Consider the following 25,951-nt stretch of genomic DNA (forward strand, 5'->3'; position numbering starts at 1 on the left):
AGATTCTATTCGGCTTATAAGGTAAAATAGTCTAAAAATGCCATTTAGTGAGTGAGTTTGGTTTTACGCCGATTTTTTATTCCAGCAATATCACGGCGGGGGACACATTAAATGGCCAGGCTTCACACAATGTACCTATGTGGGGAATCGAACCCGGGTCTTCGGCGTGTCGAGCGAACGCTTTCACCACTAGGCTACCCGACCGCCCCTCAATGCCATTTAGAAAGTGGTCAAATGTAACAAATGTTATATATTTGGGATGACACTTTCTCAGTAAAGTACAGATTCTACTACTTTTGTTGGGTTGAGTCCCATCTGGGATTCGAACCCAGTCTAAACATTGTATTACAAAATCACTGATAATTAGCGATGATACCAGGTGTTTGCTAAAAGGGCACACGTGTCCTATTCTACCAGTATCCCATACAACTTTTAAGTTCGTGAGTTGGGATTTACGCCGATTTAGCAAATTTTGCAGCAATATCACAGGGCACAAGAAATAGGTTTCACATATGGCCTAAAAGGGAAATCGAACCGGCTTTTCGGCGTGACGAGCGAACGCTTTAACCACTAGGCTACCCCACAGCCCGTGTTCCATGTAAACGTAATGCGTACATATGCAGTATGTGTGGTCCCACCGCTGAACTGGTGTCACGACGTCCAATCTCCGGCCATTTGTGACAACTTTGAACAAAACCCCACATTTGGGGTCAAGCTAATAGTACATCCATCGGTCCGAAGCTTGGGTTAAACACCAGTCGCTGTAGGGAGAATACAGCCACAATTAAAAGGACAATATCTCTCAAGTGAGGCTTTGAGAAGCGCTGTCTGAAGCGTGATATTAGGAGCCCAGGACGGCAGGAGTGACGTGGTCGTATTTGTCTTGTTTATTTGAGGTATCGGCGTTAAGCAGGCATTTGGGAAATAGCGAGCACTAAAACAAATTGCCTTAGGTTTTCCCTGATTTTGTCGGGAACTTTATTAGTCCAAGGCCATTAAGTCAAAGTTGTTTAGATTGTATCGTCGTGTAATGAGAGTACAGGGTGATGGCGCCTGACTGAAATAGTCAAACGATAGTGTGATGGCGATCCGATAGATCCCTAATGTTGTAGTTGTTCGCAGTGCAGTGCAGTGGATAATTATTTCAGAATCAATAAATATAACAAGAAGTATGTGGTGTCTAGGATTGGTTGACAAAGGCTATTTTACGGCGCTAGATAAAACGGCTGAACAATTCAACGTTTTCGTTTCTCGAGGATACGTATGAAGGAATCAATATTTCTGTTTAGGGTGTGGTGCTAGTGTAAACAGTTGAACCAGTCAACACATAACATACGACGTTATATTTACACATGTTTTATTTAGGATTCCACTCTCTCTGTCAAGTACAGATTCGTTTCAATTTATTAATGTAATCCAAAATTTGACGTAAAAAGGCCAGTTAATTACAATCAACACTTCTCTGTTCAGGGTGTTACGAATAATTTCTATGTGCCAGGTGTGGTAAACATTTGTGGGTAAATATTTCAGCGAATATTCATTTCAGGCAGTTACAAACTAAAACAAACCGCCGAAACAATGGGCGATTATCTTAAAGCATTGACGAGTATTTCTACGATGATTTGTTGACGGTAGTACATATCTGTACTTTCACAGACTGAGGTACGCTGTACACTGCTTATCATATGCCAGAGCTGGGTTGAACCCTGACGTACCGAGGGACACTTAATACTTGATTGATGTTTAATCCTTTATTTGATACTTAATCCTTGATTGATACTTAATCCTTGAATTGATACTTAATCTTTGAATGATTCTTAATCTTTGAATGATACTTAGTCGTTGATTTGATGTTTAATCGTTGATTGATACTTAATCCTTGATTTGATACTTAATCCTTGAAAGATGACTTAATCTTTGAATGATACTTAATCCTTGAATGATACTTTATCCTTGATTGACAAATTTATCCTTGATTCGTACGGCTACAAGACCTAGATAACATCAGGTCATCCAATATATATAGCCTTGTTAGACATGGTGTGGTGATAACACCGTTTTCAAGAACACCAGTCTGGACGATAATAGTACTACCCATTGTGATGTCAACCACGGTGCTCATAGGATTATCCAGAGTGGTAACCCTGACATCAGCATCACTTCCATCTTTCATCCAGATGAAGCTGAATAACTGAATAAGACCTAAACTCGGTCAGGGCTGTGAACTCAACGTTCGATAAGCTTTAACACACATCTACGTAATGAATACAGGCAGCAAAGATGTAATACTTCGCATAATCAGTTTTCCAATAAAATACCAAGGGCATTAATAATATATCTATTTCGGACATATGGACGAGTTTACAATGAAAACAATATTTTCAGTGTTAGATTACCGATCAGTGATTATAGATTAATCCGGATTATCGATTAGTTAGCTGAGATCTAAGTCTTTGAACTGATTCGATCTGAGATCCCTGTGACTATCCAGCACTGTGAGCCCAGCTATTGGGAAAACTTGCCAATATGCGAGGCTTATTGTTTCGGACATTGTTTTAATTTCGATACAGTAATTATACATTGTTTAGTGTATCAGTCGGGCGGTGGAGTAGCCTAGTGGTTAAAGCGTTGGCTCGTCACGCCGAAGACCCGGGTTCGAATCCCCACATGGGTACATTGTGTGAAGCCCATTTCTGGTGTCCCCCGCCGTGATGTTGCTGGAATATTGCTAAAAGCGGCGTAAAACCAAACTCAGTCAGTCAGTAGTGTATCAGTTGTTCTGTCGCACCCGTCGTTGCCAAGAAATGTCCTTTCCAAAGAAGTAACATGTCAATGGGGTAAATATATAGCTCTCTCTATATACTGAACTAGTGGTGTTCCGATGATCGAAAATAATCGAAAATAGATCGAAAGAAGGATTAAAATATATTATCGATTGTAAAAAACATATTTTCGATTAATCAGAATTTTGTTGTTTTAGTAAAACACACTTGAATGAGGTAAACTAACCATTACATTTGACAAGTTTTCACTAACAAACATGCACTCAACAGCGTAAAAGCTATGCGCATTGTAAAATTTAAGCAACTTTATTGTTTATTAATTACAATTCCAGTGTCTGTTTTGCATGCATGAATTTCATTGCATGACAGTCTTAGTTAAAAAAACAACTAATTACAAAAAAACACATTAAAATTGGTGATTACATTAAAAATGTATATATTTCGATTATAATCGATAATCGTTCACCACATGTCCTCCGATAATCGATAGTGGATTTGGCTTCTGATTCCCAACACTATATTAAACCATTAGTAATTTATAGGTAAATACGACGCCAGGGAAAGGTAACACGGCTTGTATGTAGTCATTAATTTCCTTAGGAAACGAAGATAGTATTTTATGACAACGTTGTCTATTTAATGTCCAATCTATTTTCTTCTCATTGCAGATAAGCACAACTAAGACGTTACTGTAAATGATATTTGTCAGGACAATCCACTAATCTTTCATATAGATTTTCTTCAATCCGTTAATTACTCAACCTCTCATCTCTCCTCGTTTGAACGTTAAGAAATGTAACAGTACACTTGGATATTATAAAAGCTTTATTGTTAGGTTCATTTGGAATCGAACTTTTGGGCTCAGGGATGAGTTGTACTAAATAAACACAAACTTCTATACAGATTGATGTAGTCTGTCCCAGTTTATTATCTGAAGCTACACTTCAGACCCCTACACTTCTGGTCCTTAAACAATAATTTATAAGTCAACATTTATGAAATAGGTAGCAGCATCAGCAAACATGAAAACGTCAATTTCGCCACATCGATATCTGGTCTTCAGAGTCTGGAGTTGAGTCTGCAAATCTCGATACTTCTCCTTGTACTTTAGTCTACTTGTTGCCTGGACTTGGATGATTGAGATTTCATTCTTGGTCTGCATGGTCTTAATGACACTGATGAACTGATGATGGGGTGTCTTGTTGATGTTGTTGCATTTATGGTGCCACCCTTTAAGATGGTGTGTTGTACGGGGGCCCTGAGTGTCAAAGTAAGCGACCTTCTCTCTGAACCCAGTACTCAGTGAAAACTTGTCCACCTTTATGGTTATCAATATATTCAACTTGTACCTGTGCGTATGCCATTTTGAATGTAGCTGTCGAAGCTGTCCTACTTTTTATATTATACAGGCTATAACAGTCTTGTAACAACATCATGCCTTTGAGGTTTGGGCTAGGCGGGAATAGGGAAAAAAGATTTTTGGCTAGGCGTGAGGGCAGCAATTGTATATATACACCACCTGAGAAGATGTTGATTGTGAGAATAGGAAAGCGTTTGTGTTTGTCAACGTCTCGCTCAACAATGGTCCAGTTGCTTTAAAATTATTGCAGTAAATTATTGAATCTGGACCAGAACATCCAGAGACTGATGTGGTGATACACGCCGTTAGGGTACGATGACAGCGTAATAACAAACCACGACACTAGGGTGACCGCGCGATCCAATAAGTCGCCTTTTACGATCAGATTTGTTGCTGAGGACCAATCCTAAGCCGAAATCCCCACGGGAACAGGAAACGGATTACATCAATTATTAATAGGCAGGTGTCAGATGGTTATTAGTGGACGTGATATCGGATAGGGGTCAGTTGACAAGATATAAACCATCAGTGTTAACGCTGAGTTGGTGCCGTTCCGACAGCATATATATTGTATGACGGCATTTCGACTTGTTGTGGAAGTAGGGTTGGTTGGTTTGTTGTTTAACGCCCGACAATATTCCAGCTATTTGGCGGCGGTCTGTAAATAATCGAGTCTGGACCAGACAATCCAGTGATCAACAACATGAGCATCGATCTACGCAATCGGGACACGATGACATGTGTCAAACAAGTCAGCGAGCCTGACCACCCGATCCTGTTAGTCGCCTCTTATGACAAGCATGGGTTGCTGAAGATCAAGTCTTACCAGGTCAGAACATGTGAGGATGCTGATAGATGGTTACTTTTTTGGTGAAACCTTCGGTGACGAAAATGGTGCTGAAACGGAACTGGGTTTGAACCGAATTTATCCTGGCGCCACAGATCACTTGGCTACCCTGGAACATGGATTCTTCCGTGGACATTTCCAGGTAACACAAGGTCCCTAACAAACTACGCTTGTCCCAGGAAGCGATCAAGTGATCAGATTTGGTGACTTCGTTGCCTGCGTGCCTGTCATTGTACCCCAAGGGACTCAATCTGTGCTCATAATATCAGTCATTGGATCGTGTATCCAGACAACACTATAATTGATCCCCAACGACCAATAATCTATGTTTACGACAAGAAGGACGTTATACACGCATGTGATTTTTTCTTCCAGGTTATAAATCATTCCCACTGCTCGTCGTAATGGACTCATATGAGGAAAGTTGCGTGTCGAACTTCAGTCGCTAGTAATAGCTAGATGTTAATCTGTGCTAAAAACATCAACGTCGTCCCTACAAGATTAAACATCCGACAACAAAATGCAGCATGATGTGTATGAGGTAAGAGACTGATAGTCGCCGGATCTGACGATCAGATGACCACTGGATCACCATATGGTGATCATTAATTGGAGTAGTCCTGGCGTTCAACTGCATGAATAGAGGCAGCAAGCATACCTCCGAAATGGTGGTTGAGTGGCTGAGGTAGTGAGTGAAGTGGCTTTAGTGCTGAATGGTATTCCAGCTGTATCATGTTGTGTCAGATTGGTTTGGGAGGATGGTCGGAAGTGATACAGGTCTCATTGGCAGTTCGGGTTTGATGCTGATAAACCTAGAAACATGATCGGGACGAGTCGGGATTCGAACTCAAAATCATAGGTAGCACGGGTGTCCAAGGGACGCAATTCTAAAAAGTCAGACGACTGAGCCACCTGGTACCCGCAAAGATCATTTTAGATTAGTTGGTTGGTCTGTAGGTTTGTTGTTTAACGCCGCACTCAGAAATATTCCAGATATATGAAGAACGGTCTGTCAATAATTGAGTCTGGGTTACACAATCTTGTGATCAACAGAGTGAGCATCACTCTACGCAAATGGGTTTAAGATGACATGTGTCAACAAAGTCAGCGAGTCTGAGCACCCGATCCCGTTAGTCACCTCTTAAGACAAGCATAGTGGCCTTTTGTGGCAAACATGGGTTGCTGAAAACCTATCCTACCCCGGATCTTCACGGATCACGGATCATGGACAAGCATGGGTTACAATTCTACACCGGATCTTCACGGGTCCATTGTAGATTAGAGATCACGGTGTGGACAGAGATCACTGCATGCAGCAGGAATCATCGTATACGGTAGAGATGACTGCATGCAGCAGGAATAATCGTATACGGTAGAGATCACTGCATACAGCAGGAATCATCGTATACGGTAGAGATCACTGCATGCAGCAGGAATCATCGTATACGGTAGAGATCATTGCATGCAGCAGGAATCATCGTATACGGTAGAGATCATTGCATGCAGCAGGAATCATCGTATACGGTAGAGATCACTGCATGCAGCAGGAATCATCGTATACGGTAGAGATCACTGCATGCAGCAAAGGTTATCACATACGGTAGAGATCATTGCATGCAGCAGGAATAATCGCATACGGTAGAGATCATTGCATGCAGCAAAGGTTATCACATACGGCAGAGGCCACTGCTAGGGTCAGAGGTTACGGAGGTCACCGCAGCATGCTCAAGGTCACCGTATACCTTTCAAACGACACAATGTATACGACAGCTCGAAAAACGACAGATTGAAATGACATGGCATGAAATGACAGGCGAAAGTTATGATTATGTTCTGGCCTTCCGTGAAGGTCAAGGCTATACCGTAAACACTATACCGTCAAACCGATAAAAAGATCTCTAACGGGCGTCAAGTGCAGGGCAACTTCTGAGAGTAAGTTTATAAAGGCAATATTCGTACGAAGAACGCCACATGACATGCAATGACTTACCTGAAGATACTGAATGACCTTGCACATGAAGTTCCCAGCGTACCATTCTATTGTGATCTTGGACAGGAGGTCAGTCATCACACACATGAGGCCCACTAATAAATCTGCAAGAACGAATATTAATGGTCAGAATATAATAGCACCTTTGCGGTGGTATAAAACGCATATCTTTAATGATTCGAACAATACCTGGTATTTCTTTTATGACTACCTCGATAATGAAGAGCGTCATATCTCCTTTCTGTAATGAAATTTACATATTCCATATACATCATCAGTTTGGAAGAGCATTCAGCATCATCATCTCATCTGTCAGTATTTTCTCATGGTGTTTTTCATCATATGATTGAAAGCTGTTGGCTGCCAACTGTAAATACTGGCAATGCTTGAGAATAATCGATCTCGATTATCTGCAGAAACATGTCCATTTTGACATGAAGTGAAGGAGAGGTGACATCTATATGAAAGGATTACCGAAAGTCAGTATGAACACCAGGTGTTCGCAAAGGATAGTAATTTTTTGTCCTACCGGTAGCACAGACCACTCAGAAAATTCGCGAAAAAAGGGTTATGTTTGACGCAGTAAAGGAGTGAGTTAGTGAGTGAGTTAGAATTTAACGTCACCTCGGCAATATTTCAGCCATATAGTGACCAGTAAAGGAGTGAGTGAGCAGAAACACAGTGATAAGACGAATGTGTACCGTCGGCATCAGACCCATGAACCATTGTGGGGCATACCTTTAACCCATAAACATCTACCGAAGTGTCAACATTGGTCGAAAAACGCTGGCAACCTCCCAGTTGGGTACGGCATCGGTGGTGTTTTGGCAACACGTACACAATATTTGGGACTTGTAAGTCACAATCAAAACATAATATTGCCGTTGTGTTTTTAAACAAACAATCCTTTCTGGCAGATGTGTACTTTCTTTGTATGCTGTATTATGACAGCGAAATTGTCCAGGGTATATATAATAGCATGGAAATAAATTACACTTGATAACAGAGGACGCCAAAGGTCATGGCATTAGCAATCCAAAATGACATACAAAATAGATTAATTAGCTGGATGTCATCGGTTCTGCCTTTGATTGTCCATCGACTAAAATGACCGTCTGGATGAATAAGTGTGTTTCATCTTGTGACTTGCATTCTGTAGTGACATTTGAGCTGTACTTTTTCATCAACAGTAAACTTCACCTCACGACTCCTGGCAATGCATATGCCATACCCGTGAATGTTTTATGTGAACATTGCAGAATGATATCAGTGTCAAAATAGTTTCATTGATTAAAGATTAAATGAAAGGATATCACTTTTCCTTTCATATATGCATCAATCAAAGTCTTTAATCGCCTTTCCAGCACCCGTGTTTATTTAACCCTTAGCACACCATATATCACTCTTAAGCCCTTCTCGCATGTCATGTTCTCTCAAACCAGAAAACTGAGCAGAGTTCCTCATTTGTCAGTCTCCTAATTACTCTTGGAACTTCCTCTTGTTTGTTGCAAGGACATCTGAGGTCAAACGCGAAATTAATAACGCGCATTTAGGGCCGCATGAGCAAAGAAAGTTAAATGAACAGTGGATATCTAACATTATAACGTGTATCAACCTTGCGTTCCCGTCATCTGGGCGAGATCTCACAGTTTCACGAAGATCTAAATGAAGGAGAAATGAACCCTGTAATCAATTAACACACCCAGTATCAACGGAAGTGCCTGGGAGATTCCATCTGTTTTCGATATGATCAAAGCTTCCCGTAGACAAACCTGTCATTCATGGAGCACTAGAAAGGTCTAAAGTATCATGTTGTATCAATAATTGTGACAGTTTCTTGTTATGTATGGATGCTAATACTTATTTAACTGATGTATACCTACACTGTTTCACGTCCTCGTGGCTCTTTTTTTAAAAATGGTGGGTTTTGTTAAGGAATAATAATATACAAAAGTGAGAGTTGAAATCAAATGAGTACTATTACACTATTACATATAGCGGCGTGCGCTCGAGTGTGCATGTGTGTGCGTGCGTGCGTGCGCTTGAGTGTGCATGTGTGTGTGTGTGTGTGTGTTGTGTCGGGGGTTGGGGAATGGATACTACTATTCGGCAGAACTAATGCTTGTTTTGTAATACAGAACGTAAGTGTAGACGAACACCAAGTGATGACAATGCTGAAAATTTCGTTTGGTGGAAAAGAAAAATATATCTGTGAAAATTATATCAGTAGATCACTAAATATCAGGATTGAGACCAGGTGTTCTCGAAAAGGGTAAGCATATCCTCCATGGATACCCTACTTGGACACATCATACTAGATCGAGCCTAGAGTCCTTGTATCCCTAAAATTCCTGGCGCCAAAGTAGCAGACAGTTCCATCGTTTAGCGTATTTTGGGTTGATGCAACGAAGGAACCGTATTACGGTTCTTTAACTTGGAACATGAAGTTAGAAACGGATTCGGGATTGGGGATTGGGGATTTGACTTAATCCTCAAGAGCACGCAGTTAGTTTATAAACGCGGGAACAACTTGAGAACTTGATATATAGATTACTCACAATTCATGGCACAAATCCTAAAGCTGTGTTAATGCGTGTGTTTTTTACCCATATTTCAGCAATATCACTGCGGTGAACATCAGAAATTGGCTTCACGCATTGTACCCATATGCTTAATAGAACCCTGGTCTACATAGAAAACATTTTGCTCTTTCAGTATGCTATGATTAGGGTGAAAAGAGCGTTGGAATATAATAGTAATAGGAATAGTACCGAAGAGAAGATATCAACTCAGAATATATTTAAAGCAATATATCAGCGAAGAATACATTAAAAACATTTGTTTATTTTGGACAGTTTATTAACGTGCTGATAAACATACTGAATGCTAGACTCGTGTACATAACTATTATTAGCTGCATGTAAAGCGTGTCCCAAGGCAGGGCTATTTCGTAGTTCGCTGTCAGTTCAGTTTTCTTAAGTGTCGTGAGTATGACTAAACGGCCTTCCAAGAGCAATCATGCCGCACCACAGTAGGGTAAACTAAATGGTTTAACGTGTGACGGAACGGACTTGCTTCGTAAACAAACCGCCCACCTTCTGCTGAGAGGCATTCCTGAATTACCATATGTGGAATCGGCACAAGTGGCCATTGTGCGCACATTGTAGACAGACAGATAGATTATTTGAATGTCACCTCCTATATACAGGAAAAGTACATGTAAAATAGGTAACATATAGCAACATATGAAATACATGAGCCACTCTATAAGTGAGTGAGTGAGTGAGTGAGTTTAGTTTTACGCCGCACTCAGCAATATTCCAGATATATGGCGGCAGTCTGTAAATAATAGAGTCTGGACCAGACAATCCAGTGATCAACAGCATGAGCATCGATCTGCGCAATTGGGAACCGATGACATGTGTCAACCAAGTCAGCGAGCCTGACCACCCGATCCTGTTAGTCGCCTCTTACGACAAGCATAGTCGCCTTTTGTGGCAAACATGGGTTGCTGAAAACCTATCCTACCCCGGATCTTCACGGATCGCCACTCTATAAGAGTTACGAGAGACTTGTATATATAGATATATGTTTAATACACTGGATTTTTTCATGTTTGTTAATCGGAGCTTCATGCACACACAAACACAAGTGTGGCAATCATCAGAGTAACTGAAATCAAATGGTATATATCCAAAAAAATTCATATTAAACATATCATTTGAAAATAGGTATATACATACAGCTATACTTAAAAGGTAAAACGTAGGCATGCAAAATTAAAACACAATGAATTCATGCGTTAAAAGGTATTCACTCTAGAAGGGGTTTAATAATATAGATGTCGACGACGCTTAAGTATATTAAAACAGGCTTTGGCACATTTGGTTATGACTTAAAATCGCTGTGAACTTGACACTCTCTGGCCACAAATGGAAATCGGTAAAGAAGGAGCTTGCTTCTTGTAGCAAGTCATATCTTCATCGTCGTATACAGGCCACTGTAGTAGGAGGTGTCGCTAGTCTTCAATACAGAGATTACAGCACATGGGACGTAGGCGTTTGTCTGGGGGAAGGTTTGTACGATAGGCTTGCCACTGCCTTTATCGACAGATGAGGGGTTCATATACGTTTTGCATACACTTCTGTACCTCATAGTGGTGGGGTACCCTAGTCGTTAAAACGCTCACTAGTCATACTGAAGGCCGGGGTTCGATTCCCTGATGGATTCAATGTGTCAAGCCCGTTCTGGTGTCCTCCGACCGTGATATTGCTAGCATCTTGCTAAAAGAGGCGTTAAACCATTAGGGCTGCGCAGTAAAACCGGTTTACCGGTATTTCCCGGTTCAGACATGAAACTAATACGCATTGCGATACGCTGATCGAAAACCGGTATTTTGACTTGCATTCGGAAAACTTCGTAACACTCGGAAATCTTCGGATATTTCCTTGTTACATTTGTGCCAAATACTATTTACATTTTTATTTTGTCATGATTAAAAGTTTTTATTAAAGCTTAATCAAGCATAGTGATTTTGTTGTGTTCATGCTTTATAAATCAAGCATTAACTCGATTATAAGTAATTTTTGTTTAAAAATACTTCTTGCAATATATTGCAATACATATCGCAATATATGCTTTCGCATCGCAATATATCGCAATGTGAAAATTCTCTGCAATACCCACCCCTAAAAACCATACTCACTCACTATACATCACATGACACATACGTAAACTTGTAACTGGCTTAAACATAGAAATACATAAAGAAAATGTTTGCGAGGCATCAAAGAGATAAAAAAATATTTAATAATAATATCCTACAAATTCAGCCTGCGCTGTATCAATAAAAGGCCGATACCAAACAAGGTCATTAAGTATCCATGATCCAGGGTGTTAACAAGGGATAAGAACATAACACCCAAGTCACGAAGTCCAGCGTGACTTCGATGAGCGGGCTGTCAACAAGTAAGGCGTCTGAAAAAATAGGAGGTTGTGCAAACGAAATCTGAACATATCTCTTCAACTGTTTCCTTTAATTGAATACTGCAGCATTGCTGCACTCGATACGGAAAATATAATAAAATAACTACACATCCATTCAGGTGTTAACAAAATGTGCTTTAGAAAGAAAATACGACAGGCATAAGTTAATGTGATAAAAATCAACCTTGAATCCCTAGAGAATGATTGATAAATACGATTACAAATACATATATTATCATAATTTACAGTTATCCTTAAAGGTGACATGCAACCAAAAAATCAAACATAATTAAAACACAATTATCACTTATTCAGGACATATAATATACATTGCTGGTTACGAAAAAATATATAAACAAAATTATAAGCGTACAATCGCAAATCGAAAGTGCAATATTTTGTACTTCGGTTTACTTCCCAAGAAACGAAACAGCCGGGATACCGAACCCAGTCAGAGCGGGTGAGTGTGCACTCAAGTGTAACGGCTGGTTCATTTGCAGATGCGGCTAATTGTGTGTATATATATAGAGAGATGTTGGGTTTTGTAAATACATGCTCATTTTTTGTGTATAACATTTTGCAATCAACAGACATCATAACATGTAATGTGTTCAAGTATTACACCTGCCTGTCTGTATAATTACATAATGTGACAGAGACCGAACTCGGGCCATAAATCAATGCATTTTGTTTATGGTGTATAGCCTGATTGGTGTTAAGTTCAAATTGCATGTGGTCAGTGATAGCAGCTGTGTATTGAATATTGTCATTAGCAGACAGGCAGGCAGACACACAGGTGTCAATAAAACAAGACATTGAGTTTTGTCTGTGACAACGACATATCTATATCACAGTTAGAAATTCTGTCAACGCTAAATAATGACATTGCTTTTAAGTATCGAACTGAGAAAGTGTCTCGGTAAGAAGAACGTGTGGTGAAATAGACAAATGAAATGATATAAACAGTTATTTTACTGTCATAACATATAAAAAGCTCGCGCCTGTGAGATATCAACAAAACATTTGAAAAATAGCTCACACCAAAGCCTTCACCGAGTATTCACCCGACAACCCGCTTCCAAGCTGCGCGAACCTATTTACTTGCGCACGTGCTATGAGCGCAGCCCAGCTGTTGAAACCCGTTTTCCCCAGAAAAAGTCGGGGGAAAATTAGTGAAACGTTTGAACTCGGATTTCGCGCGTATTTTTTCATCGCGTTATTTTTCAACTTTATAAGTTGAATTTGCATTTTTGACGATTTGTTTCGGTATGTCCATACCGAAAGGTATCAGAATCTGCAAAGTTGTGTTTTACGTTGCATGTGACCTTTAAAGAATCAAATCGATTTGAGTTGAAAGACCAAACTTTATTCCATGTACACTGTTACAGGTTTTTAAACTTCAAGCGCACCTAAAACATAATATCATTGGCAGTATTGAAGGCGATACGTCTTCAGGTGATTAGGTTCTTGCAATTGTCTCTTGGGTCTTCCGGTCTCGAACGTTTGATTGAGCCCTATTACTTACTTTCGTTTGGATATCAGACCAATTCTCCTCGCCTTGAAACTTGGTTAATCCATCTTGAATAAAACGCGACATTTTATAGAAAAATATTTCCATTTAATCTTCTAATATTTTTAAAAGAAATTCAAGAAGTCTTAATGGAAAAGCTTGTCGTCTTTAATCAATTCTACTATTTGTAAAAAACACACCAGGTTTTTAAGCATTGAGAAAAATAAAGATATCTAATCTTCAAAGATTCTACTACAACAAACGCCCACTAACACGTTCAAATCATACACCTTTCATTGTCAGTTGCAATCAATTGGACGTTAAAATACAAGGGTTTTGATTGGTTGAGGGCTTTGAGGTGTCAAACTGTTTGACTGGTTCCTGGACCGCACGACAGGCTAAGATGCGCAGTGATTGTGTGCTGACAAGGCGCCTTGGGGTTCGAGAGCATTGAAACAGTAAACATTCGTGAACTTTTAGAATAAAAGATGGATGTTTATTGCTGCGCTTCGCAAAAGCACTTAAAGACGAGTGTGTGGGTTTAGGTCTGTTTTTCAAAAAAGGTCTGACAACACTTGTGTTAGATGAAATTATCCACGACAGTATTTCTCGTCGTGTTGCTGAATTCTTTAAAAGTGAAATTAAAAATCAAAAGGAACGTTTAAGGCACTTTATATTTTGAAATAATAACGTAAAAACAGGAGGCGTATGGTTTATTTGTTTTGTGTAACTCATAAAAATATGCCAACGTTACGAAAATATTTCTTTGTTCTACAATGTGTCATAGAATATCACTGCAGCTGGCTGTAAACTTACAATTCGTTTTTTTTTAGTGCAAGTAAGGTATGTAAGGCTGAACATAAAATTAGGCGGTTTTATGTTTTGTTGTTTTATTATCAGCCTGATACATCACAGATGTTTGTTTTGTTGTTTTGTTCATTCTTAAAAACCAAAAATAGAATGAGTGAAAGACATGGACTTTGGTTTAATAACTGTCGTGGAAGTTCTAATAAACATTCAAGGAAACTATAAATGTTCACCATGTCAAAACTATGTATTTAATATCAGAAGGTGATTTTCTGCCTCGCAAACTACTTTTGAGTGTGTGTGTGTGCGTACGTCCGTGCATGTGTGTGTGTGTGTGTGTGTGCGTGAAATCAGGACATATTGTTTTGCTCTCAAAATTCAGAGTGTAAAATTCTGATCTCGTCTAGAAAGACGACACCATCACAATGCATCTACCCCGTGTAGCTATCGGCGATGAAGGAAGCTTTTGAAAACACATCCGAAATATACTGATGTTGTCTGTTATTTGGCCATTCATAACAACAATTGAGGTGTACGTGCCACATGGGATTATGTATCAGGAATGTCCAAGTTGGCATCTCGTTGGTTCTTCGAGTTAAATGTACAAAACAATATCCGAACAAAATCAATCAAAAAAACGGGTCATGACCTTTGAATATCCAAGCGCTGACCTTGACACTGCTACATGTCAAAGATACAAGCTCATTTGGAGATTTTCTAAACCACACGTGTGGTGTAAATAGCAGGTACAGAGCATCTGTCATCTTCCGTATCAATCAACTGAAAATGTAGACCGCCCATCAATGACTCATCCAGCCAATTCATGCTATAGAAATTCTCGAACTTCTTTAATTAGGAAAACGACACATCCTGGTCCGGGTTTAGCTCAAACATGGAGAGCAATCATTTCATTATCATACTATGAATAACCGTTATGTGAAAACGAGCTTGAACTCACATTGGATGTTCTGAACTCGCTGAAACCGAATTGTTAGAACTTGACGCTTGGAGCTGAACAGACGGTGTCGAATTGAACCTCTAATGTTACTTTCAGATTATGAAATCAGTATGCATTACGCCTATCTTGGAAATAGGTTTTGGGTAAGTTTGACGGATGAATAAAGTTTTGGCTTCACTCCATTGGTATAATCACACTAATTATTTGGGTTGCTCACGAAGAAGCCTTGGCAACGTGACGTCATATCAATTTTACCTTCATGTAAAATACTAAAATTTCATTGGTCAATGACGCTTTAACAAGTTTCGTGTCACCCCTCCGAGGAGGGTGACAACTGGAAAAAATATTACCCGCTGCCACGGTAACCGCCAAACTCTCCGCCGAGAAGCTGTATCGCTAACAATCGTATGACGTCATAATATGACGCATGCAATGCAAGGAGTTCGAAAACTGATCGATTAGCTGTTTTTGAGTTCACTATGTAAACATTTATTTTACCGATTGTCACTGCTTTATTTAAACTATTGTATATGTCAGGGTAGAGATTGCCATCTGGTAGGATCGGAGATTCTACCAGTAGAGATTGCGATCGGGGTTTCTACCAGTAGAGATTGCGATCAGAGTCTAAACTGGTAGAATCTCCGATCCTACTAGTAGAGATTGCAATCAGAGTCTCTACTGGTACAATATGAGATTCTACCAGTACCATTTCCAATTCAAATGGTAGAAACTCTGATCTGTGGCAAACAACAAAGATGACAACAATTGTACAAATATATGGTGAGGTGAGGTGAAATTGGTTTAACGTAGCACTTGATAATATTTCGCTCATATGACGACGTGCATGCGTGTGTATGTGTATGTGCAGCTGCTTGTACTAGCCCAGACTTAAGCTGGTTTTATAGTGCTAGCCCACTGAGATACCATGTCGCAGTGAAGCAGGAATACCCCTCTCAGACACATTATACTGACTCCGAGCCGACCAGTCCTTTTTGTACCCATTAATGCCGAGCGCCAGGCAGGGACCAACAAGTACCATATTTTAACGTCTTTTGGTATGACGCGGTCGGTGATCAAACACGCGACATTCCGCTCATCGGGCGGACGCTCTAACCACTACACCACGGAGGCGGTTTACAAATTTATGGAGAGATGGAGAAGTGTAATAATACTTTGGAGCAGGGCCTGACGAAGATTATTATATAAATTACATTCTAAGCAGAAGTGATATAAAGACTCAATAATGGGTACAATGCAAAAAGGGCATAATCTTTCAATCCGTGCTAGGCGGATCTTTCGTCTTTCCTCGATTAGCAGTTGATGATTAGAGCATCGGAGCTTACCGAGTACAATACGGTAAACTGGTACACTAATTAGCAATAAATAATCCTTACATTTAATTTCACTTTTAACAGATTTATATAACCGAAGTTTGGAATAACTTGATATACTTTCAAAAAAAACCACTGGCTATAAATAGCAATACACCTTTCCTTAAAACTTGAAATAAAACTGTTAATACAGCCTACATCTTGATTAACCCATACATAGCCGAATACCTTAGTTTTTTCTATATTTACCTTTATCTGCCATTTATCACAATAATTACGTAACTTATCGAATCTTTTTTGTAATCCTATAACTTTCCTATATTTAAAATAACAATCATAAATGAAAACAAAGTAACAATGTTTTATTTTCATTTTGTTTGTAAACATCAAGTTGGACAAACAGTGTGCACTTTTCAATGGAAGATGTCATTCTACTATATACGAAAATAAATTTTGTTTTTCTAAATATTCACTTGGATTGTATCTCTACTAGTAGGATCAGATTTGAGCTTCTACTGGTAGAGATTGCGATTGTATAGGTTATTCTATATAATCAGAGTCTCTACTGGTAGAGACTCCGATCGCAATCTCTACTGGTAGAATCTCCGATCCTACCAGATCGCAATCTCTACCCTGACATATACATTAAATCTACCGGCTCGGGGAACACTGCTACAAAGATGCGTACATCAGACCGTATTACCCTCGAGAGAAGTATACAACTTATAATGTTATTGCCTGTAAATGAGATGAGGTCAGTCATTGCTCATGACATCACAAAGAAATGTTTGGCATTTGTTTGCTTTCGAACGCTGCACTCAGCAATATTTCAGCTATATGTTGGCGGTCTGTAAATATTCAAATCTGGACCTGACAATCCAGTGAAATGACTGACACCATGCGTATCGACGCATGCAACTGAGATCAAAGGTCCTGAAAGCAATCAAATCACCGAGCATGTCGATCCGATGTATTATTTGCTTAACACAACTGGCATAGGTTGCTAGAGACCTTATATAAATCTTACCCGGAATCACCACGGATACGTTTGTCATTAGCAATGTGTCCTGATATCACCGGCAAACATCACGTTTTCAAGGACCGTGACTTACGAACATACAATTAGGAAATAAACGATTATCTGATTGTCTTGATGATCCCATTGTGACTTTTACGATATGTTCTCATGTATATCAGGATGAACAACTGACTTGCCTGTGCATCTATGTGTGACGGTACCGTCGGCGGAACTGGATACGCTCACATATTTTTGTGAACACCTGATATAAGTATCAGATAGCGATTCATAAAGTGAGTGAGTGAGTGAGTGTGTAATGCCCGCATTTTACGATAGGCTTGCCACTGCCTTTATCGACAGATAGGCAGATGAGCGCTCATATATATTTTGTTCACACTTCTGTTACTCATATTGGCGGTGGGGTACACTAACTAGTGATACCGAAGTGAATGAGTGAGTATGGTTTACGCCGCTTTTAGCAATATTCTAGCAATATCACGGCGGGGGACACCAGCAATGAGCTTCACACATTGTACTCGTGGGGAATCGAACCCGGGTCTTTGGCCTGACGAGCGAACGCCTTTCGCACAACAGACTGTTCTTTTAGCGGAAATTTTGTTTATTTATTGAAATGCTCTTATCACTGTTGTTGGTTTTGCGATGCATGCTGAAAACTGTATTTAAAAAACCCCGGGGAAGATAAGTTCGCAATAGCCTGTAAGGTATTTTCTCAGTTATTCTTTTGACATTTGACATAAAAGTCAGTAGTTTATAAATTTTATGTCAGGTTCCATCAAGTGTTTCTGATGCAACAAAACCTTCACAACAAACAAAACTGTCCTCCACGAACCCCGTGTCTGTCACAATGCAGATTTAATGAGCACATCACTGACATCCACAACACTTGTACTGGTCAATTTCAAAATGACTGCCCGTCATTGTGATTATCTCCCCCTAATCTACATGTCTCAAGCACGTTTCCGGCAGCGATCAACCCGGCGAGGCCATTACAGACAAAATGTGACATAAATACCATCCACCTACGGCAATTCCCGACACAAGAGCAGGGTCAAATTGCACGGGACCTCCCTTTCATTGTAGATTAACCGCTGAGATTGACCGGCAACTTCCATTTTTTGTGTTAACCGATATTCCTCTTCATCACACGGTGTATGATGGAGGGGTGTAGTATAATTCATAATGCCTCATGCGTGGTATTAGGAGCACGGCGTCATATACCATGCTGATGGTACCTCTTTGATGACTTATATGTCTTTGAAAATGAAAATAACACGTAAATGTGAATGTCTTTAAAGTCCTTTGAAGATGGTAACCCATGGGTAAGCTTTTTCCAAGAGTTGAAGAACTTTATTGATGAATTTATGAAAGCGTATATTCGTGGGTATTGGAAATGACAAAGTACAACTTCGTTAATGTGTGAAGTTGATCGCAAGTCATAACTTGCCACAATAAGACCTTTTAACTCGAATTTGGGAAATAGCAGAACATGTACATGTATAGAATTATCGGCAGTTATAACTATTTCGTAGTTAGACCAAAATTTGAATGGCGACATATAGCCATTATGGAAGCAAATGAGGATCAACTCTACGGATATCACAGTAGCCAACCTACTTTCATCCAGTGTCAAGAACCTAGGTGTTTATCTTGATCCTTGTCTCACCACGGAGCAACATGTGAACCATCTCTGTAGAGTAGGCTACTTCCATCTCCACCCTACTGGTAACATCAGCAATCTTGTAACCACAGATGCAGCTAAAGTTCTCACTCAGTCACTTGTTCTCTCAAGGATTGACTATTGCAGTTCATCTCAAACACTTTGGACATAGATCATTCAAATTTGCAGCACCAACCCTGTGGAACAGTCTTCCTTCTCCCATAAAAATGCTTCATCTTTAGAAGCATTCAGGTCAGGACTCAAAACCTTCCTCTTAACAAAATTCTACAACCTATAACTGCCAAATATTCTGATGGTCTATCGACGAACTGTAATATTTTCCTCATGAACTCTAGTGACTCTTTAATATGTAGCACTGTGAGTATGCTCTGGGTGGACGATGGCGCACAAGAAATATCCATTTAATGTTATTATTATGAGGTTTCTGCCCAGACAATAATATCCGTGTCGTTTCCAGGTTAGAAAAGGTCTCGAGCAATCTACGCTTCTCTTTAGAGTCGATCCAATGAATCGGCGGTCGAGGTCGGTAACTGGGTTCATTTTGTGGTTCTATCCTCGTTCTATCCCCGTGGACCGCCATAAATATGAAAACTTTTTTGTGTCTATCCCAAGTTAAGCAAAAAAGATGGAGCAGAAATTCCAGTGGAGCGATAGTCGATTAACTGTCTTTTTAAAAAATAAAATAAAATTAAAACGATGACTGGGTCCAAGTTCAACAAGGTTACAAGTGCAGAAATTCTGCAGCATTTACGTAAGGGAATGTGTTCGTTTTCCAACCAAGTTTGGGCCAATTTTACATTTTACTGAGCATATGATTAAACTTAGGGACTTGTTTGATTTCGAGTACTTAGTACCCCGACCTCGATGCTTTTGAGATCAAACATGGCATTACACGTTGCAAATTGTTTACAAGGCGCCGATATCTGGCTGTTACATGTGTGTGGTGTCAAAGACAACAAGACGAAGACGTACAAGCACACCCACACTAAGCTTATCTCAATTATCTTACAAATTACTTATCTTTCTGTGCATTGACATGTCTAAATTAAAACACCTTGGCTTGTTCGTGTTCGAATCTTATTGAAGGGGACAGTATGGAATAATTAAGAACCGACTCTGATAAATCATAACTTCACGTGAATCGTAAACGAATTTTTGATGTGGCAGATAAAGACACACTTGTTTCCGGGGTCACAAAAAAGAACATAAAACAACATAAAACAACCCAAACACATGATAATACATCTGATAACCCATTGTCATTTTAACTGCAGGGCTGTGTTGCAATTACACATGGTGTTACTGCTAGAATGACTTTTTCATACAGTCTGGTGCTGATCGATGAGGGAGGGTTAGCAATCATAATCCAGAACTGAATGAGACCCTGAAAATCTATGCTGTGCCTCATGAGGAAGTGGCTACTCTCCCTGTCACTAACATACAAGTAATCAGGCGACATATTGATGGTAATTATTGAAGGATTACTGGGACGCCGGCTGATGTTAGGGATGAGGTGGATATCCTTGAAGCGATCATGGCTTGACCATTGAGATAAGGCTGCTGCAGCTGACCAATACTTGATGGACATGCTGGTGACAGCTATTATCGTCAATGAACATATCTGGACATAAGTATTAGTGTAATAGGCACGTCGTGGGGCGGTTCGGGGAGAAGCCACCTGTCCTTGAACTAACCACGATAACTGTATTAATGATAAATATTGGCGTGATTAAATGTAATGGTGAAACGATGGAACCTTTGGCGATGTTTTTTCTCTCAGTTTATACCTGTTATCGATTCATTTGGTACTGCGGTTGTTTATAAGCCGGGGGTTAAGTTCTGGCTTAGTATTGGTGTTTGTTGCTGGTGCCAATACCACAGGCCATAGTACGGTGCGTTGGTATGGTGAGCAGTTGGTGCGGTGCGGTGCGGTAGTACTATGCGGCGTAGCGCAGTTTGGTGCCTAGCGGTGCAGTGTTTTTTTAGCAGTACGTGATTTAGGCAGGGCTTACATTACGTCCGTTTTTTTTAACGCATGCGTTATGCATTGCGTTTTTGCTCTTACACTATATGCGTGGATATGCGTTTTGAACATGCGTTAGATGGCGGCCATAGCTGTGAATTAATCACAACCACAGCAGTTATGTAAATAGAATTATATGGTATATTACTTAATATTTATGAAATAGTTTAAGTCATATACAAACAGATAAAGCATTCTGGAGTGATCCAATTACGAGGATTACATGTTACATTGGCTTGTTTCGTTCAAGAAATTACAAAATCAACTCACCGGAACTACTCACGTGTTGGCAAAATACCTTGTTAAAATGGCGTCATCAAGGGAATTCCCTCTGCGTTTCAATTTGCGTTGCGTCAAAAATACTGTCTGACCTATTTTAACGCAGCACAGCGCAACGCACCCAAAAAACGGACGTAGTGTAAGGTATAAATGATAAAATAACTGACTTGCGGTTTTTTGACGTAACTTACGACGCAGCGCAAGAAAAAACGGACGTAATGTAAGCCCTGCCTTACAACAGCATGTGTTCAACCTGCCTTTGTCTTTGTTAAAAAGGCTGGAGTTCGATTCCACACTGTTATTGAAGCATTGTATCTGTAGAAGGTCATTACTTGATTAGCACTCCATGAGGTCACGGTACAACGGGGCCTTGATTCTTGATAGAATAATATTATGTGATCACGCTACAAAGAGGCGGTTGCTGTGTTGTATGGCGGCTTCTGTGACCATGTCGTTGGTTGTCACAAATCAATTGCAAACGACAAGGTTTGAAGCGACAGGTCATAATTATTCAATCATTTTTGAAACATAAACCGGAATCGAAGTGAACTGTTTTTTCTTTTTTTCTTTTATATGATTGATATGGAATTTAAGCTCTTGGATGTTGTCTCAAGGGTGCAGTGAAAAACTCTAAATCAGTTTCCATGTTCACGTGTTGCATTTACAGCGAGAGTGACAATCTGGAATGTGTTTTTCTATGATTTTCATCAAACATTCGGAAAAATGTTTTTTCTTTTGAACGCATTTGCACGAAACATGATAAACATCTTTACCATCTGCAAATGAAACAACAGGCTTGCTAAGATTCCATTGGATGACAGAAATACGCGACAGTAGTGATTTAATGTTATTAACCTATTTATTGTTTCAGATTGACAAGAGAGAAATTTGGAATTGAAACGAGAATTCGTTTGCCTTTTTTTAATAAATTTAAATTTTCATGAGTATTCCTTTTTGTACATGAGATTGATGTTCCAGTTGTTGCACTGTACATATTTCAATATACAAGTCTTTCATTACCAAATCGTGTCAAATATGAGCGGCTGAAAGTGAGTAAGATTTAGGACAGTCTTGCACCCAGGCATCACCTCACAGTTTAGTTCGATCACTTTGACCTGATTGGTAAAATCTTCTTAAACCCATATACAACAAACGAAATAATATTTCTCTGTTGAACGAAAAGAACAAAGGACGTTTCTCATTGACTTAGTTTACGTGAGTGAAATTCACTACAAGACTAATTTGATCGATTTGGCTCCGGTAAGACGTGAGGGCATAAAGGCAGTTTGGAAACTGGCTGGATTCGTCAAACCAATTTGGCACAACTGAGCCTCTATACAAACTCATTTACATTCATGGATCGCCGGACGCTGTTCGCAATTTGTTCAAGTATGAACCGGAATACCATGCAAAGCGTGTCGCGCACTTAGTAAGACTTTTGGACAATAAAGCACTTGCTTAGTTAGCGTTGAGCTGACTTAAAAGGCTTGGAATGAAGTATCAAGCAATACAGGGTGAGGAAACGCTGGTTTAGAGAAGCAATGTCACCATTCGTTTATTTACTGGAGGAACACAAATTAGAAGTAGGCTCCAGTGATATATTGTGACTCGACGTGGGAGTGTGTTAGACGCTTATACATGAACTGGGGTATTGTCTTGGATTAGATGAGCATCTGTACTCAGATACTTGACGTTAATGCATGTCAGGATTTGGCAAGCAAGTCAGTGAATGTCATAGAAACATAGATAATATAACGGTTCTGTGATTTGCTGATTGAAGTATAGGATCAAGTTCTGCTTTGTGTTAGCGGGGTATATCCTACAGATTGACAGATATTTTTAATGCAGATTCCGGATTGTTCTGTTCAATGTACCAAATTACGATTGAGATACGCGAGCTATCATGTTAGCTTTGGTCAATGAATGGATGTTTTATATATTCACCAACCTTGCAGATTTTGGACTGAGTGAGTGTTGTATAAAGCCGTTATGTGAACTCTGGCAGCTATTACCATTTTATTTTTTTGCCAGGATATTGCAGTGTCTTTTTACAACTATAGCTTAAAATTGCTATTCAGAGTTTTCACATGAGTGAGTGAGTGAGTGAGTGAGTGAGTGGGATTAAGTGAGTGTTTCGGTGCACAAGGTAAGGAATAAATGAGTGAGAAAAACGGTAGGTGTGTGGGTGAGTGAGTGAGTGAGTGAACAGTGAGTGTGGACAGATGTCTGTTTAAGCGAGGGGATAACAAGGAAGGTGACAGTAGTAATTAAATGAGCAATATGACACATCTGAATAAAAAATAAAAATAATAAAATAATCGGCCACAGTAGATGTTAAAAAGGAAAAATGTATTCGATTAACGATCGGCAATTTTCCCACATGTGTTATATGAAAGACGAATTCCACAATTCAGCACAACACAACATAATTAAAAATAAGAAATAACACCCATTTCGTTTCAGCAAAACCAGTGTCCTCAAAAAGCTCTAGTAGCAGTAATGTTTACAACATAACAACAACCTAATAGGCATGCTGATCGCCATATTCATTCTTAGTCTATTGGGCGGGATAGGGACGGCAGCCTTTCAATCTGTCCTAGAACTATATATGATAATAAAGTCTACATAATCATTCAGATATTTCTCTTAGGACCGATCTAACGTGGATAAGGGGAACGGACTTAATCACAGTAATTATTAAGATCACTTTCATGTCAGTAATAAGCCAGCTAATGCGTTCATTGGCATTCTCTGACTAGTGTGATTGGTATCGAGACCCTGGTCAAGGGTAAATGGCCGATAAGATTTGGTGGTCAGACACTTTGTACATGAGTGTCACAAGATAACACAGATGCCAAGGCAGGTATGTTTAGATGACTGAAGATTTGATAACCGTCCCGTGTACCTTTGAAAGTTTCTATCCTATTCTTACACAATATTTACTGTCGGTTGCACAGTTATACTTTAAAAAAGCCAAAGAGTCACAGTGTATCATTAACATTTCTGTGGAACTTTAACATTTTGAGAAGTTGGTACTTCACCATTTGTAAACTATAAACGGCATTTCACTATGTTTAGCCATTTTGTATAATATACGTTGATACATTTAGAGCGTAAGGTTGTGGAATTCGGCATAAAAGACTTTTGTTCCTGTGGTATATTTCCCTTTTGGCCTGTTTCTATTGGTAGTGTTTGATTACCAGTTCTAATCTAAAATGCAATAAAGGTTAAGAAATATGATTTGGAAAAAGGAAAAATATTTAATGCTTCACAAAGTACGGAGTATCTTTGAAGATTCTTTAAAGGCTTTAGGTGACCTTTTGGGCATCACATTCTCGCGATTAGAAAACATGTTTTTCAGATCTCTGTCGAATGTTAAAAGTACATTTTTTTAATACTCAATATTGCACGTGTGTCTCCAATGAGAAGTTACTATCCTGTTGAACGGCAGGATATTTCTGGAGTGGGTGAAAAATAGATTGGTACTTGCTTTTCCTGTCAAGTCCCTTATTACCATGGGCAGTACGGAATCCAGAGAGCAAGGCCCCGACGTGTAATGGCCTTAAATGAGTTATGGTGACGTGGCCGCAACGGATTAATATGACCTTTTCTTCCAGGGCAACACACACCGTTTCACATCAGCTGAATAGCGTCCGTCAACAACGACATACACTATGTAGCACGTGCAGTACGTGTTAGCGCTGTTCCTCCTCCTACTGTTACGCCTCCTCCGTTAAAGATGTCAACTTATACATACAACAACATGATAGTTTCTTATGTTTTTGCGGCGATGAGTATGAACACACTGACACAAACAGACATTGCTGGGTACAGAGTATTCGTTCTGATGTAATAATTATTAGATAGAATATAACTTCCGCCAACGGTACTTTTTGCCGACCGAAATGGAATATTTCTACTTGCATTTATGTGGTTGTTGTAATCCAGATATTATTATTGTCGTTTTTTCAATATTTACCTTAAGTTTTCAAACAACACATAAGGGTTACAAGTTATCAATTGTGTTCTTAAGATCGGTTGTTTTTTCTATCAAAAGGTTTAGTATCACCAGCATACAAAAATAGTTTGTAAATTTCGGCATTATGGGCGGTTGGGTACCATTGTGTTAAATGTGGTTCTTGTAGCACAGAAAGCAGAGTTCAATTTCAAACGTAAGGAAAAGCGACAAACCCACTTCCACATCCATCTCTGCTAATGAGAATGTGTTTATGAATCACCATGGAAATAGTGATGTCACCTGGTGTTCGCGAAAAGGTGAAGCTATCTTGTCCCACCGGTGGCACCCGTCAATAACATTTGCAAAACCTCCTTGCGTTTTTCGAATGGTAAATTCAAGACG

General features: G+C 39.5%; 1 protein-coding gene across 1 annotated transcript in view; it reads right to left on the reverse strand.

The window, feature by feature from the left end:
- Positions 1–25,951, reverse strand: part of LOC124256328 (cardioacceleratory peptide receptor-like) — a 98,709-nt gene that overhangs the window by 22,332 nt on the left and 50,426 nt on the right. The window contains exon 4 of the mRNA XM_046690311.1: positions 6,981–7,084. Coding sequence (XP_046546267.1) covers positions 6,981–7,084 — 104 coding nt within the window. The remainder of the gene's footprint in view (positions 1–6,980; positions 7,085–25,951) is intronic.

Source organism: Haliotis rubra, unplaced genomic scaffold, assembly GCF_003918875.1.
Source record: "Haliotis rubra isolate DU_JTF1 unplaced genomic scaffold, ASM391887v1 Scf624, whole genome shotgun sequence".
NCBI lineage: Eukaryota > Metazoa > Mollusca > Gastropoda > Lepetellida > Haliotidae > Haliotis > Haliotis rubra.